The sequence below is a fragment of the Mercenaria mercenaria genome, chromosome 10, assembly GCF_021730395.1.
Source record: "Mercenaria mercenaria strain notata chromosome 10, MADL_Memer_1, whole genome shotgun sequence".
NCBI lineage: Eukaryota > Metazoa > Mollusca > Bivalvia > Venerida > Veneridae > Mercenaria > Mercenaria mercenaria.
This window is the reverse complement of record NC_069370.1, coordinates 19,276,551-19,290,101: the sequence shown is the minus strand read 5'-3', so window position 1 is coordinate 19,290,101 and position 13,551 is coordinate 19,276,551. Positions and strand designations below refer to the sequence as shown.

Here is a 13,551-nt window from a genome sequence, read left to right as displayed (position 1 = left end):
TCTATCATTTCGTAGCTTTTTGAATAGAAATGAATGTTAAAATGTTACCTTTTATATTCTTTGTGAATTGTGTTTAATATATGTCTTCATATTACATGTATTAAATTAAAATGCTTTCATTTTATTACATATAAAAATTTTATGGTCATCTTTTTCAAAGGGATGAAGCTAATCAATTCATCTGGGTGTGTGTTGGTGGTGGGGGGGGGGGGGGGGGGGGGGGGGGCGCGGGCACATGTCTTGGATAAGTTTTGCGGAAGCTAAGACATAGTTGTCCAAAATTTTTTTAAGATTTAGATCTACTTCCCTTTGTTGTTACCGTACTATAAATAACTTATATTGTAACATTTTGCAATCTTTTTTTTATTTGGCATAAAATTTTTCCCTCAATGAGACAGAGTATCATGTGCAACTCTCAGTTGACAGCTGGCGTGCTCGAAATGTTGCTCGTGGGCATCTAGTTTGTGCAACTTGATATGAGCCGCGCCATGAGAAAACCAACATAGTGGGTTTGCAACCAGCATGGATCCAGACCAGCCTGCGCATCCGCGCAGTCTGGTCAGGCTCCATGCTGTTCGCTTTTAAAGCGTTTTGGAATTGGAGAAACTATTAGCGAACAGCATGGATCCTGACCAGACTGCGCGGATGCGCAGGCTGGTCTGGATCCATGCTGGTTGCATACCCACTATGTTGGTTTTCCCATGGCACGGCTCATATCAAGCTGTTCCTTGGTAAAAACTACGTAATGTTATAAAGGATTGAAACACAAGGCAGTCTACCCATCAAAACTCCTTATTAATCACTCAACTTATGGTCCTTATTTGACTTAGAACATTTGGGTGAAGTTCTGCATACACATTGTTTAATCATGCCATAATCAAATTTTAATTTGTAACAAATTGTAATAAAATTACTCCGTTATATAATGTCTTGCTTAGTTATGGCCCTTGTTCAGCTTAGAAAATATTGAATAGTCAATTAAGTGTGCTGTCTTATTGACAGCTTTTAATCTGACTGATAATTTCTTTTTTCACCCAGTTTTTATTACCTCCCTTTATTTTTTAAAATGTCAGAAATTCTGGTAATTTGCTTTTTGACAAAAGTGCAAAGTAGCTCTTCTTATAAGGATAGGATTTCAGTGAAGTTAACTTAAAAGTGATTCTATTGCTGGACATAGGATAGGACTAAATTTATTCTGGTTTTTCAACTACGGCTGTCACTGTGATTGAAAATTTTGTATCAATAATTATTATTACGGCAACTGACAAGTATGGATGAAACATCGAAATATCATTAAGGTTTGAATGTATCCGTGTGCCAAAATTAGTATTAATATATTATGACTTGCCAATTTTGTTGATTATAATATCAATATTGTGAAAAAGTTGAAACCCTTAATTACGTAACATTTTTCAAAGCTTAACCAGTCACATTCAAGTTTCATCAATATGTCGGGAAAAAAACAGTTATTTAAGGGGCTGGTAGAGGTTTGAACCTATCCCTAAAAATTTTTTTAGATATAAACGTGACTTGACAATTCGTATCCTTGTCTGATCTTATATTAAATGTAATTTTTCCATTGATTAAAACAATGAAAAATGTCTTGTATGGAAGTAGGTAGCGTAATTATCTGTTTTGTTAGAAATAAATAGATTTCCTGGGATATTAGACGGTTTCTATAAATGGTTAAATGCCATCTTCTTTTCTTTTTTTTCCCCAATCATTAATCAGAAAGAGGGACGTTTTTTCCAGCAGGAGACAAAAGATGTGATCTATTTATGGTATAAAAGAATACAGTGGGATGAAAATAATTGGAAGACCCCGAGTGCTGAAATTAGAGAAAGACAAAGTAGATATAAGAAGTGTCCGCTGACATGTAAAATGTAATTTATCATAAGAATCAGGGGAGGGGGAGGGGAGTCGAGGAATATTATTCGCTTAGAGATGGAAGATTCCGTGAAGACTTTTAATTTTTAAAATCTGTGATTTTCATCCAAAATTTTCACATAATTTTTATTCAGTTATATTGTCGGCTCCCAGTCAAAAAATACACATTGTACTTAAATAGGTCACTAGTTTGAGCACTTGAAAAGGAGCTTGCTTTACTTAAATAGGTTGCCAGTTTGAAAACTTGACATGGAGAAAGTTCTTGACCTAACAAATCAGTCAAATAACTGGATTCGTTTATTTTGCTGTATTAATATAACTATCGATTAGTACTTCCTGTTTCACTGAATAAGGCAGGGGTAGGTCAGTTTATCAGAGAAATGACTGGAACCTCTTTAACCCTTAGCTTGCTGGCGGCAAGTGATTCTGCCTTTGCGACCAGTGCAGACCAAGATCAGCCTGCACATCCGTGCAGTCTGATCATGGTCTGCACTGTTCGCTATTCAGTCAGTAAATTTTTAGTAAACACCCCTTCAAATGATAAATGGTACTGCCCAAATTGGAAGATGGACCAGTTCATTATAGAAATTTAGCATGGTAAGGGTTAATTATTGTACCAAAACAAAAGGAGTGTTGTAGGTACATTCAAATGTATCATTATATTTAGAATTTGTGCTAAAACAGAGAGCACTTTCAGTCATACAGCTGAACTAGTGCAGAAATGATACAGTATATTAAACACATCGATTTTTCACATAATGTTGCAATGATTGCACTACAACCATTAAAAAACACATTTCTTCTGTGTAATGTTGTCATTCATCCCATTGAGAGTAATTGGCATGAAATGATTATAGGAGTAAATGATTTCATTTAGGTATTATGCCCATAGTAACAAAACAATTATTTGTGCCACCTCCCCCACCCCTGTATCTCAAATGATAATGGATTGTTTTACTCAGCAAGTAGACCATTAATAATTTTGATTTGCAATGGAGTACTAGAGTGAGCTTTATGTCACAATGGTCAGACTTCATAGGTTGATTGCCTGTGGTCAGTAAATTACCTTTATTGTTTTAAGGGTCACTAGGTCAAAGGTCAGGGTCAGAGCAACCAGTCTGAAAACTTTGACCTACAACGTCGAACTTCATTGGCAGTTACCAGTGAACCCATCTGACTAAAGTACTTGATCTTCTAAACGAAGATCTGAGAACGACCATTCAATTCTTCTTCTGTATATTTTGGATTTCCAGTATTGCTATTTTTATTTTATCATCAGACGACATGTTCGAATGTCAAAGAGTAAGAAAATGTGCAGTTATTCCAGGGCTCGAACCCATGGACCCCTCGCTTACAAGCAAGTGCCTACGATTGAGCTAACCGGCTATTGATACATTATGACTAAGAATTTTGTAAATATCAAAGTCAGGCTACAGGTAGATTTGCAAGATTGCTAGTTAGGCTCTGATGGCTAGCGAAAGGGTCGTCAGAACGAGGCAATGAATAGGTCGTTCTCAGATCCTATGCGTAGCGTCATAGGATATCTACTTTAGTCAGATTGCAGTGAACCCATAGTTCTTGTGATGAGAAGGTCAAAAGTCAAGGTCACAGCAACCTCAGGACTAAACTTAATAAGATGACTGCCTGAGGGCCTGTAGATGGGTCCCTATTGTTTTTATGATCAGTAGGTTAAAAGTCAGTGTCACAGAACCCTGTAGACTGAAAACGATATCCACCTAATAATTGATCATAAGATTGTTTCCTGTTGTTAGTAGATGCCTCTTGTTGTTTTTAACCTTTAGCCTGCTGGCAGAAAGTGGTTTTGCCTTGCAGCCAGTGCAGACCAAGATTAGCCTGCAGTCTGATCATGGTCTGCACTGTTCACTATTCAGTCAGTAAATTTTCAGTGAACACTCTTTCAAATGATAAACGGTAACTGTCCAAATTGAATGATAGACCAGTCCATTTTAGAAAGGTTAAGGTCATTTGGCCACAGGTCAGGTCAGAGCATCCGATTGGCTAAAGGCCATTCATAGGGGCATATTTGTTTTACAAACAGCTCTTGTTTAATTTCATGTTTATTCTCTGCTTTTCCCACATATGGTGTTATAGTTCAATACCATCTAAAACTCGTATCTTAACCATTCTTTGTAGAATATATTTGGTATATATGATATGATATTTGTCAGTGTGATGTCACTGATAAAATTTATTTCAAGCAGGTACTTGCTGAAAAAACATTCTATACATACTTATGTTGGATATCGGTTGTATGAACTAAAAGTTGAACTTGCCCTATTGACCACCTGTATTTAGCTGTCACTTGCCATACTCGGCAACCTGCCTTAAGCGCCAGCATAGCTGGCTGCTTAATTCAGGTTTTACAACATATATATTATATGAATATCATATGGCAGCTTGTGTGACATTGATATTGTCCTCCGTGACTATTTGATAAACGACATTGTGTCTGAAATCATTAGTCCTCCACCTCTGATTCATGTGGGGAAGTTGGCAGTTACTTGCGGAGAACAGGTTTGTACTGGTACAGAATCAGGAACACTGGTTAGGTTAACTGCCCGCCGTTACATGACTGAAATACTGTTGAAAAACGGCGTTAAACCCAAAACAAAAAAAGATATTGTCAACCCGAGGGCAGAATGTCACATGAGGCGAAAGCCGAGTGGTCACATTCTGTTTTGAGGATTGACAATAACAATGTCACACACGCTGCCATATGATATTTATTTTATTATACTGAATCAAATTTAGTGCATAAAAAATTTTAAAATGGTTTTAATTCAATTAACTCAACAGTTTCATCTTTAGCGCGGTAATCGCATGTCTACACATTGAATAGTGACATCTCGACTATATGTTACTACAAGGGATGCAGTCATATGGCTAAAAACTTGAAGCAGTTAATTGCCCTTATATGACATTCAAAATATCAGCTCGGTCACATGACCTGACAGTCACTTGTGCTTGGTCACATGTCAAAAAGGTTTAAACTGTTTTGATAGTCAAAATATCTCTTTGTCGGGTAATGGGATTTTATCATTGTAGATAAAACAGAGGTATAATAAATTTATATATGCTAAATGATGCATATGAGGTGATAGAAAAAACTGACACCTAGAAGACAAATATAGTTACATATATTCAGGTTTTCACTGAATAGGGAGAAAACTGCAAACCGGAAATGAAATAAACATAATGTCTATAAACTACAAAACTGAACAGTTTCCTTTTCGGAATTTAATTGGTTCCTCTTAATTGGTTTTTATAGTGGCAGTTGCACATTAATTGCCTGAGAAAATTACTTTGAGGAAATGTGAGTGGCATGTTTTTAAGATAGGAAGAGTTTGTGCAAAACTTATAAGAAACCGGCTGTAAATCACAAGATAAAATATATAATTGCATTTTATTTTATTTATTTGTGGAATGCATAGTTCTTGAATATATTGCTGTGTTTTTTTATGCCCCTAACTCCCCATAATATAGTGTTATTCCTTGTCGTTGTACACGCCTTTGTGTGTGTATGTATGTTTGTGTGTGTCCAATTGCTCGGAAAATCATGTCCAACTGAGAAATTTCTTATCGAGGGTCAGATTTCAGAAACAGCTGGGTTCTATTGATCACGATAATGACATAACGTGAAAAAGTGTCACATGCGATACCAATACCCATATCTGAAAGGTCAAGGCCACAATGCTCTTCAGTTTTGGGTCATAACATTACATAGCATGTGTTGGGGTAGGGTGAGTTGGGAGGCACATTGGTGTTCAGACTGGATACAATACTATTAGTTTTAAGACTAGTAAAGCATGTTTTTGCAATAATGTTAAACCATGACAGTGATAATAATGTAGCTTTGCAGACCTCGTCATACTCATAGCAACAACTTCTACACATCAGCAAATACGTAATCAGTTTTATGGAGTTTGCACAGTAGCATATAAGTGTGGATATAGTATATATTTGAAAAGTGTGTTCTTATTTGATATATTTTCAGTGTTAGTAGCGGGGAGGACAATTTAGAGAAGTTACAGGAATTAGAGAGACTTCTTGCACAGGCTCAGCACGAGAAAATGAGGCTTATGGAGGACCAGGTAACATTTCTGTCAAACTTCATAGCGACTGTTCTCAAATTTTGCATCGATATTCGTCTTAACCCTTACCCTGCTAAATTTCTATAATGAACTTGTCCATCTTTCAGTTTGTACAGTACCATTAACTGTTAAAAATGGTGCTTACCAAAAAGATACTGACTGAATGGCGATAAGTGCAGATCATGATCAGACTACACTTGACGCAAAGGCAGAATCAATCGTTTCCAGCATGATAAGGGTTAAAACTCTCTAATGAAGTACAATATAAGTGTCTTGTAAGAATGGGTTCATTTTCAGCTTACCTTTATGACATGCAAAGGTGAGATATTGTGGTCACTTTTTGTCCATTCTCTGAATGTTCAACTGTCCACACTTAATGAATGACTTTCCCTGAAACCATTTGGGTGAATTTGGACAAGAAGTGATCCTTGTGGAAGAGGGAATTAAAGAAACAGTTCTTTGTTGGCAGCATTTCAACAATTTGGGTTGGCATTCTACAGAACTATATGAAAGAGAGCTGAAATATCTTACAATTTTATGCCAGAAACAGTTTCTAGACAGCTAAGTCAATATGTTGAGATGAAATGAGTTTAGGGTATAAGTCTTCTAATCTAAGTTTAACTTCTAGCCTGCCGGCGGCAAGTGTTTTGCCTTCAGAGCCAGTGCAGACCAAGATCATGGTCTGCACTGTTCGCTATTCAGTCAGTAAATTTTCAGTACACCCCCTCAAATAATAAATGGTATTACCCTAACTAAATGATACAAATCATAAAATGGTTAGAAATGTGACAAAAAAATGTGGATCAGTGATAAATTGAAAAAAAAACAACAAAAAAAAAACACTCTTCATGTCTGTTCATCTGTCTGTCAGCCATGAGAAATTTCTTCTCAAGAATGAAAAATTTTGCAACAGAATAAATGTTTTATCTTAAAATTCTGCTAATTAATGTTCTGGTTTCTTGCTGAGAGGGGCACTGATGACCACAACCAGTTCAAGCCCGTCGCTCTTTTGGTCAAGTGGCAAAATTTTTAATAAAACATTGCATTATATAAATATAGCAAGTCTCTGGTCATTTAGCGATTGAACTGTCCGTCTGACCAAACCTGATTGCCTGCAGCCCACATAAATGACCCAGTTTAGTTCATACTCACTCTCAACAAGCCTTGTGGCAACACCTACAAACTGACTTATATATATGAATGACACTGACCTTCATAATATTATGATCTTCACTTTTAAACCTCAAAAAACAACATCTTTGGTCATACACCCATGGGCATGATTTTGCATTTTGAAAATGCAGCTCCATGGTGTTTTTTTTGTCGTTTTTAGCTCACCTGAGCACTTCGTGCTCAAAGGTGAGCTTTTGTGATCGCCCTGTGTCCGTCGTCGCCCGTCGTCAACAATTTGACTGTTAACACTCTAGAGGTCACAATTTTAGCCCAATCTTATTGAAACTTGGTCAAAATGTTATCCTCAATAAAATCTTGGACGAGTTTGATATTGGGTCATCTTGGGTCAAAAACTAGGTCATCAGGTTAAATCAGAGGAAAAGCTTGTTAACACTCTAGAGGTCAAAATTTTAGCTCAATCTTTATGAAACTTGGTCAGAATGTTACCCTCAATAAAATCTTGGACGAGTTCGATATTGGGTCATCTGGGGTCAAAAACTAGGTCATCAGGTCAAATCAAAGGAGAAGCTTTTTAACACTCAGTAGAGGCCACATTTATGACTGTATCTTCAAGTTCATGATTCTTGGTCAGAATGTTAATCTTGATGGTCTCAAGGTCAAGGTCGAATCAGGGTCATGTAGGATCAAAAACTAGGTCACCAGGTCAAATCAAAGGAAAAGCTAGTTAACACTGTAGAGGCCACATTTATGACCATATCTTAATGAAACTTGGTCAGAATGTCAGGGCTCTCGTTTGCTTTTTGGGACTAGGGCCAGGGTCCATGCAAGGTGGGAACTTCGCATGATTTTTCAAAAAGATTTTTTGGGGGAATTTCAAACGCGAAAAGAAATGCAAACAAATATAAACATTCTTTTCAACTTTAAATCTACTGACCCAAACCTGAACTCTGCTGTATGAATTCTGCCAAATATAAACAACCTTATAATAATACATTATACATTCATTATATTACTGAACATACCGTTGAAACTCGTGTATAAATGCACAATTTTTTTTACCCCGGACTCCCCCCCCCCCCCCCAAAAAAAGGCAAAAGGGCGGTGATTTCGGGCAGAAGGGCGGTGCTAAAAATGGGCAGGGCGCTGCGCCCTACTATTCCGCTCTAGAAAAATCCCTATTATTTAGACATCACACTTTGTATTTTTTCTCTGAGCCACTGAATTTTTGGAAACAATGAAATTTTAAGGCAAAAAAATCAACTGCAAAGCGCTTAGCACTGATATTCTTGGACTTGAGGGGGGGATTTTTTTGAAATAGGGGGAAAAAAACATACCATTTTGAGGGGGGAATGGGGCCGATATTCGGCCCCAAATTTTGCCAAACGAGAGCCCTGAATGTTGATCTTGATGATCTATAGGTCAAGTTCAAATCTGGGTCAGGTGGGGTCAAAAACTAGGGCACTGGGTCAAATCAAAGGAAAAGCTAGTTAACACTTTAGAGATCACATTTATGACCATATCTTTAGGAAACTTGGTCAGAATATTAATCTTGATGATCTTTAGGTCAATAGGTCAGGTGAGCGATACAGGGCCTTCATGGCCCTCATGTTTGAAAGACAATCCGCACTTCCAAATTTACAGAATTATTACATTAAAATGCCATTTAAGGTAAAAAGTTCTTGCTGAATGTTGTACAAATAAATACATAACAAATATTATATTAAAAATACTTTGCCTGTTACTGAGATGTAATTAAGAATCTCCTTAAGGATATGCTATAAATCTCTGTTTGATGAAAGGAAGCAATTTTGTTTACCATATTGCCATGGCAGGATGAAGGTCAATTAACAAGCAATTACATAATTAATTACAGGAAATGGTCTGGCAATTCCTTGATATAATTTACTGATATTTAAAAGTAGGGCTATAAATATTGATTTTAAATACACAAGGTGTTGTTTGTTTTTGGTGGAGGCTGATTAAAACAAATGGTCCCTTTTAAAGTTACAGACAGAGTCTTTATTAATTTTAAAAAAATTTCGCGTTTATATCATTTTTTATGCGGGTAAGGTCCCAGTTTTTCATCTTTTAAAAACCCAAAAAAATAAAAGTTTTTAAAAAAGGGATTGAATTGTTAAAATTTTATTTTGGGTGAAGAAAAATTTACATGTAGGTGGGGCAAATATTAGTTTGGGGAACTGTCCCTAGGGTGAGACAGATATACCCTGAGCGGGCAAATATAGGTTCCATATACTTCGGCTGAACATCTTATGTCACCTTTAATAAATATTGCAAAGTTGTCGAATTACAAGGGAAGTTAGTACTGATGCTGGAATGATAACATATAAAATAAAACGTAAAAAAAACTGTAATTAGCTACAGTATGTAAACTGTCATGGGGAAGACAAATTTTCGCTTTGATGTGGCTATTTGCGGTGTTGGAAGGGAGACAACTTTTCTTCATATGCATTTAGGTTTATTGGAGTTGTCTGCCTTTAAATAAGCAAGTTGTTTGTTTTGGGTTTAGTATTTCAGTTGGGTTTAGTATTTCAGTTGAATAATGGAAGCAGAAAACCCTAACCGAAATTCCTTGACTTTACCTTTTCTAACTGTTTTTCGAAGTAACTCCCAAAACCTCCCACATGAATCAGGGTGGCAGACGAAATAATTCGACACGCTGTCTTTTATAAAAATTGCCAGGGAGAACAAACCTCGCACAGGGACAAACTTAACCCATATTAGTAGTTTCCCCTGCCCTCCCTATTGAGCTAAAAAGCTACAAGCTTCAATGATATTTTTCCTTGATTGTTTTTTTTCCATTTGGGAAAGATGATTTTGTTAAAAACCAGCCATTAAAGTCATTTTTATGGGGGGGACAGCTTGCTTAATTAAAAGGCAGAAAATGCGACTTTTTTAATTTGCCATGAAAAATTGTTTATTTTATTTTTTTTGAAATTTTAAAGGCTTTTTAAATGAAAAAAAAGAGTTTTGAATTTTTCATCGGGATTTAAAGAAAATTAGTTTCACAAGTCGTTTAAAAGGGCATTGTTTAATGGTAGAGGATGTTAAACAAATAAAAAGAAAATAAAGATTTGGGAAAAAAAAACAACGTTTAACAAAAAAATTTGTTTTTTTGCCTTGGTCATTTAGAGTAAAAGAGAAAGACGTCGATCCAAGGGAGCAGTTTGCCCAAAGGGAAAGGGCATCCAGTATGTTGTCCGGGGATCAAAAGTAAATGTGTCTGAGTCTTTTTACTCTTTACGATTCAGTTTCGAATTGTAGGTACTTGCACTTTCACCCGGGTTTCAGCCCAGGAACCCCGGGTTAGGTCAAACTGAAATACTACGAATAGGGGGTTAAAAATTTTACCCTTCTAAATTTCTAATGAATTTGCCATCTTTCAATTTGGAAGTACCATAAGATGTTAAAAGGGTGCTTACTAAAAAGATACTGACTGAATGGCAAACAGTGCAGTTCTTGATCAGACTGCACAATTGCAGGGTCAAGACTAAACGGGTCCAAAGGCAAAATCATTTTGTGTCCACATGAAAAGGTTAAACCTTAAATTACCCCGGGGGACTATACGTTAGGACATAGTTTGTTGGTACATAAAATGTTACATGTTTTTATTTGTAAGAAACGTAATTCTTTTTTTCAGAGAACCGGGAGAACAGAGTTGGCGCTACACAGGAGCGGCGAAACTGAGGAGCTGGAGAGAAAACTCCGTGAGGAGACGCAGCTGAGAGAAGAACTTGTAGCGCAACAGATTAAATACAGGGAGAAACAAAAGCAGCAGGTAAATAGGCACTTGATGGACTTGGCACGAAACTATTGTTTCTTGTTCTTTATTTATATACAGTTACAATAGTTTCGTGCTTAGCCCTTGAAATTTTATCAATTGAAATTTGAAGTTTCTTATTAAAAATAGACCATCTGATCACATAATTTAAAATTGATGATGTCCACTTGAAATGTTGTCAAGTTTTCTCCAACTCCCATCTTCCCAAAAAGAAAATGTTGTTTTTGGCATGTGATTTCGACAGATTTGCAGAATCCACCTCCCTACACACATATTTACGTAAGAAAATCTTTTCTATATAGTAAAATAAAACTTTATGAAAATGCTTAAGTTGTAAGATTGCTGTATTTTGACAATATTTTCCTTGAAATGCAAGGGAGGTAACTAACCAGAGAATTTTAGCTGTGTATCTGCTGTATTTATAGCTCTTGAACTGACAGTTTGGAGTTTTTTTTGTAGTGCAGAAATTACGTATTTAAATTTACAATTCTTTTTTGAGTAAAATAGACCTTTTTAGCTTGCTCTTTGAATATAGAAAAGCTGTTGTATATTTGCCAAAATCGCGTCGGGGGTCATCCCTTGATTAAATTTCGCAGCAACATCATGCTTGGGTAATCATTACATTTTTTTTATAAACTTCATAAAGGCTTCCTTTCTTCGAACGTTCTTGATTAAATTTGATAAGGAAAGGGCCCTTTTACTAGGTTTGAAAATTTTGGTCAAAATTTCGTTTGCAATGATAGACCTGTATTGCGGGAACAATGCAGTGTTCAAATGAAATTTAAATCAAGTTCTCATCACCCAATCTACTGAAATAGTCAGTGTGGGTACTCTTTGTTAAATTTGATTCAAATTATGGCCCTTTTTTTTGACGTAGAAAATTCAGTTTTTGTGTGCAACTGTAAAATTATGTATGAAAAACAACTATATACATAGGACTGAAACTTCATACATTGTCCATTCATAACCAAGTTAACAGCCTCCTGCTTAGCTGGTGGGGGAGGACGTTGAAAGGGATAGCGGGATCAAAGTTCGACCCCCGGAGGGGCGTTGTTCTCGTGCGATTTTGATAAAGGACATTGGTCTTAGTCTTCATCCTCCACCTCTGATAATTCATGTGGGAAGTTGGCGTTACTTGCGAGAACGGGTTTTGTAGGGTAAGAATCTAGGAACACGTTAATTTAATCCCCGCCATTACACGACAGAAATCGTTAAAAACAGTGTTAAACCCAAAACAAAAATCTAACAAAGTTAGGAAATTGTTTAAAATTTAATTCTTTATTTGACTGAGAAAATTTTGGGTAAAAGTAGCAAGTTTTTTATCATGCCATAAAAAAATTTTCAAAATCTGAATTTTTAAAATGAATAACAGGTAACATTATGTCTTGCACGCGTGGCTTGTTTGGCTTAGATATTGATGAATGTTTACACCTGCTTATAGCGCTTTTGTCCATTTTGGTTTGTGTCATGTTCAGCGTTTTAATTAAAAACTTTTATTTTATAGTTCCCTTAATTTTAAAAAAAAAAACAAACATTCAAGTTTTTAAAGTTTTGTTATGTTAATTTTCACCTCATCAAAAAAACAAAATATGTCCTCAGGTGCCATTTTTGTTTTAAAGTGATGATTTATTGCAAATATTATTGAAAATAAGAATTTGAAATATAGGTATTTTCATTATTATTCATGCTACAGTATTAAATAGGTTTAGATTTCACGTGGTTCATATGAAGAAAATCCCTAAATATTATCGTTAGAACTGTCCAAGGTTGTTTTAATAAAGTTTTTTAAAAATACATTTCGGGGCCCGTCCACTAACCAGATCTTGCCATAGAAGAAAATTCGTTTTAAAAATGCATAAGAAAACGGCTGGAACAATTTAGAAATGTGCCAAAAGTTATTATAATTCGAACAATGCAAGGATTTTCGTCAAAAGGCGGGAAAATAAAAATTTGGCATAAAGTTGGTTTGTGTTCGACAAATAAAAGATCTTTTTTTTTATGTTGAAAAAAAGTGAAAAAAGCCCCGCGGGGGTATATACTTTCAAGCAATTGAGGAAGTGTATGTGGATCATTTACGAACTGTTAAAAGTCCGAACCAAAAATTGACTTTCTGTGTGAAAACGTATGAAAGGACATACTATCTGGTGGCACCGACAGCGGAAGCTATGAGGATTTGGATAGATGTGATATTTACCGGAGCAGAAGGATACCAGCAGTTTCTTCAATAATGTACGCCCCGCTTAGCAATGACATTCTAATTTTTGGGGTTTTAGCGCAAAACTTTTGTTCTTATTCTTAATTTATACCAGTAGCAATGTTTCGCGCTTGCCCATTTTTTTTTGCGTAAAAATGTAAATTTTCCTGGAAAACATTTTTTATATGAAAAGAAAACAAAACAATGCCATATAATGACATGGGGGGAAACTTTTTAATTTTTTAAATAAATATATTATAGCCGTTGTTTTTTTTTCTTTAACAAGAATAAAATTTTGATAGATATTTTTTTTTTATAAAGTTAAAACCGTTTTGGTCTTTTAGACCAATACTTTTGTAAAAAATTTGCTTTTTGACTTTTTTGCCCCTCATATGTATGTACTCAAATCTCTATTTTAAAAGTTG

The 13,551-nt window shown here is 35.7% G+C and overlaps 1 protein-coding gene across 9 annotated transcripts in view; it reads left to right on the top strand.

The window, feature by feature from the left end:
• LOC123559719 (pleckstrin homology-like domain family B member 1) overlaps positions 1–6,801 on the top strand; it is a 204,683-nt gene extending 197,882 nt beyond the window's left edge. For 3 of the 9 annotated variants that reach the window (XM_053552419.1, XM_053552417.1, XM_053552418.1), the window contains exon 11: positions 5,903–6,782. In XM_053552419.1, coding sequence (XP_053408394.1) covers positions 5,903–6,086 — 184 coding nt within the window. In that variant the 3' untranslated portion in view covers positions 6,087–6,782. Of the gene's footprint in view, positions 1–5,902 lie in introns of all 9 variants that reach the window. The other 6 variants (XM_053552420.1, XM_053552421.1, XM_053552415.1 and 3 more) reach the window with 5 other exon arrangements.
• The last annotated feature ends 6,750 nt before the right edge of the window (positions 6,802–13,551 follow it).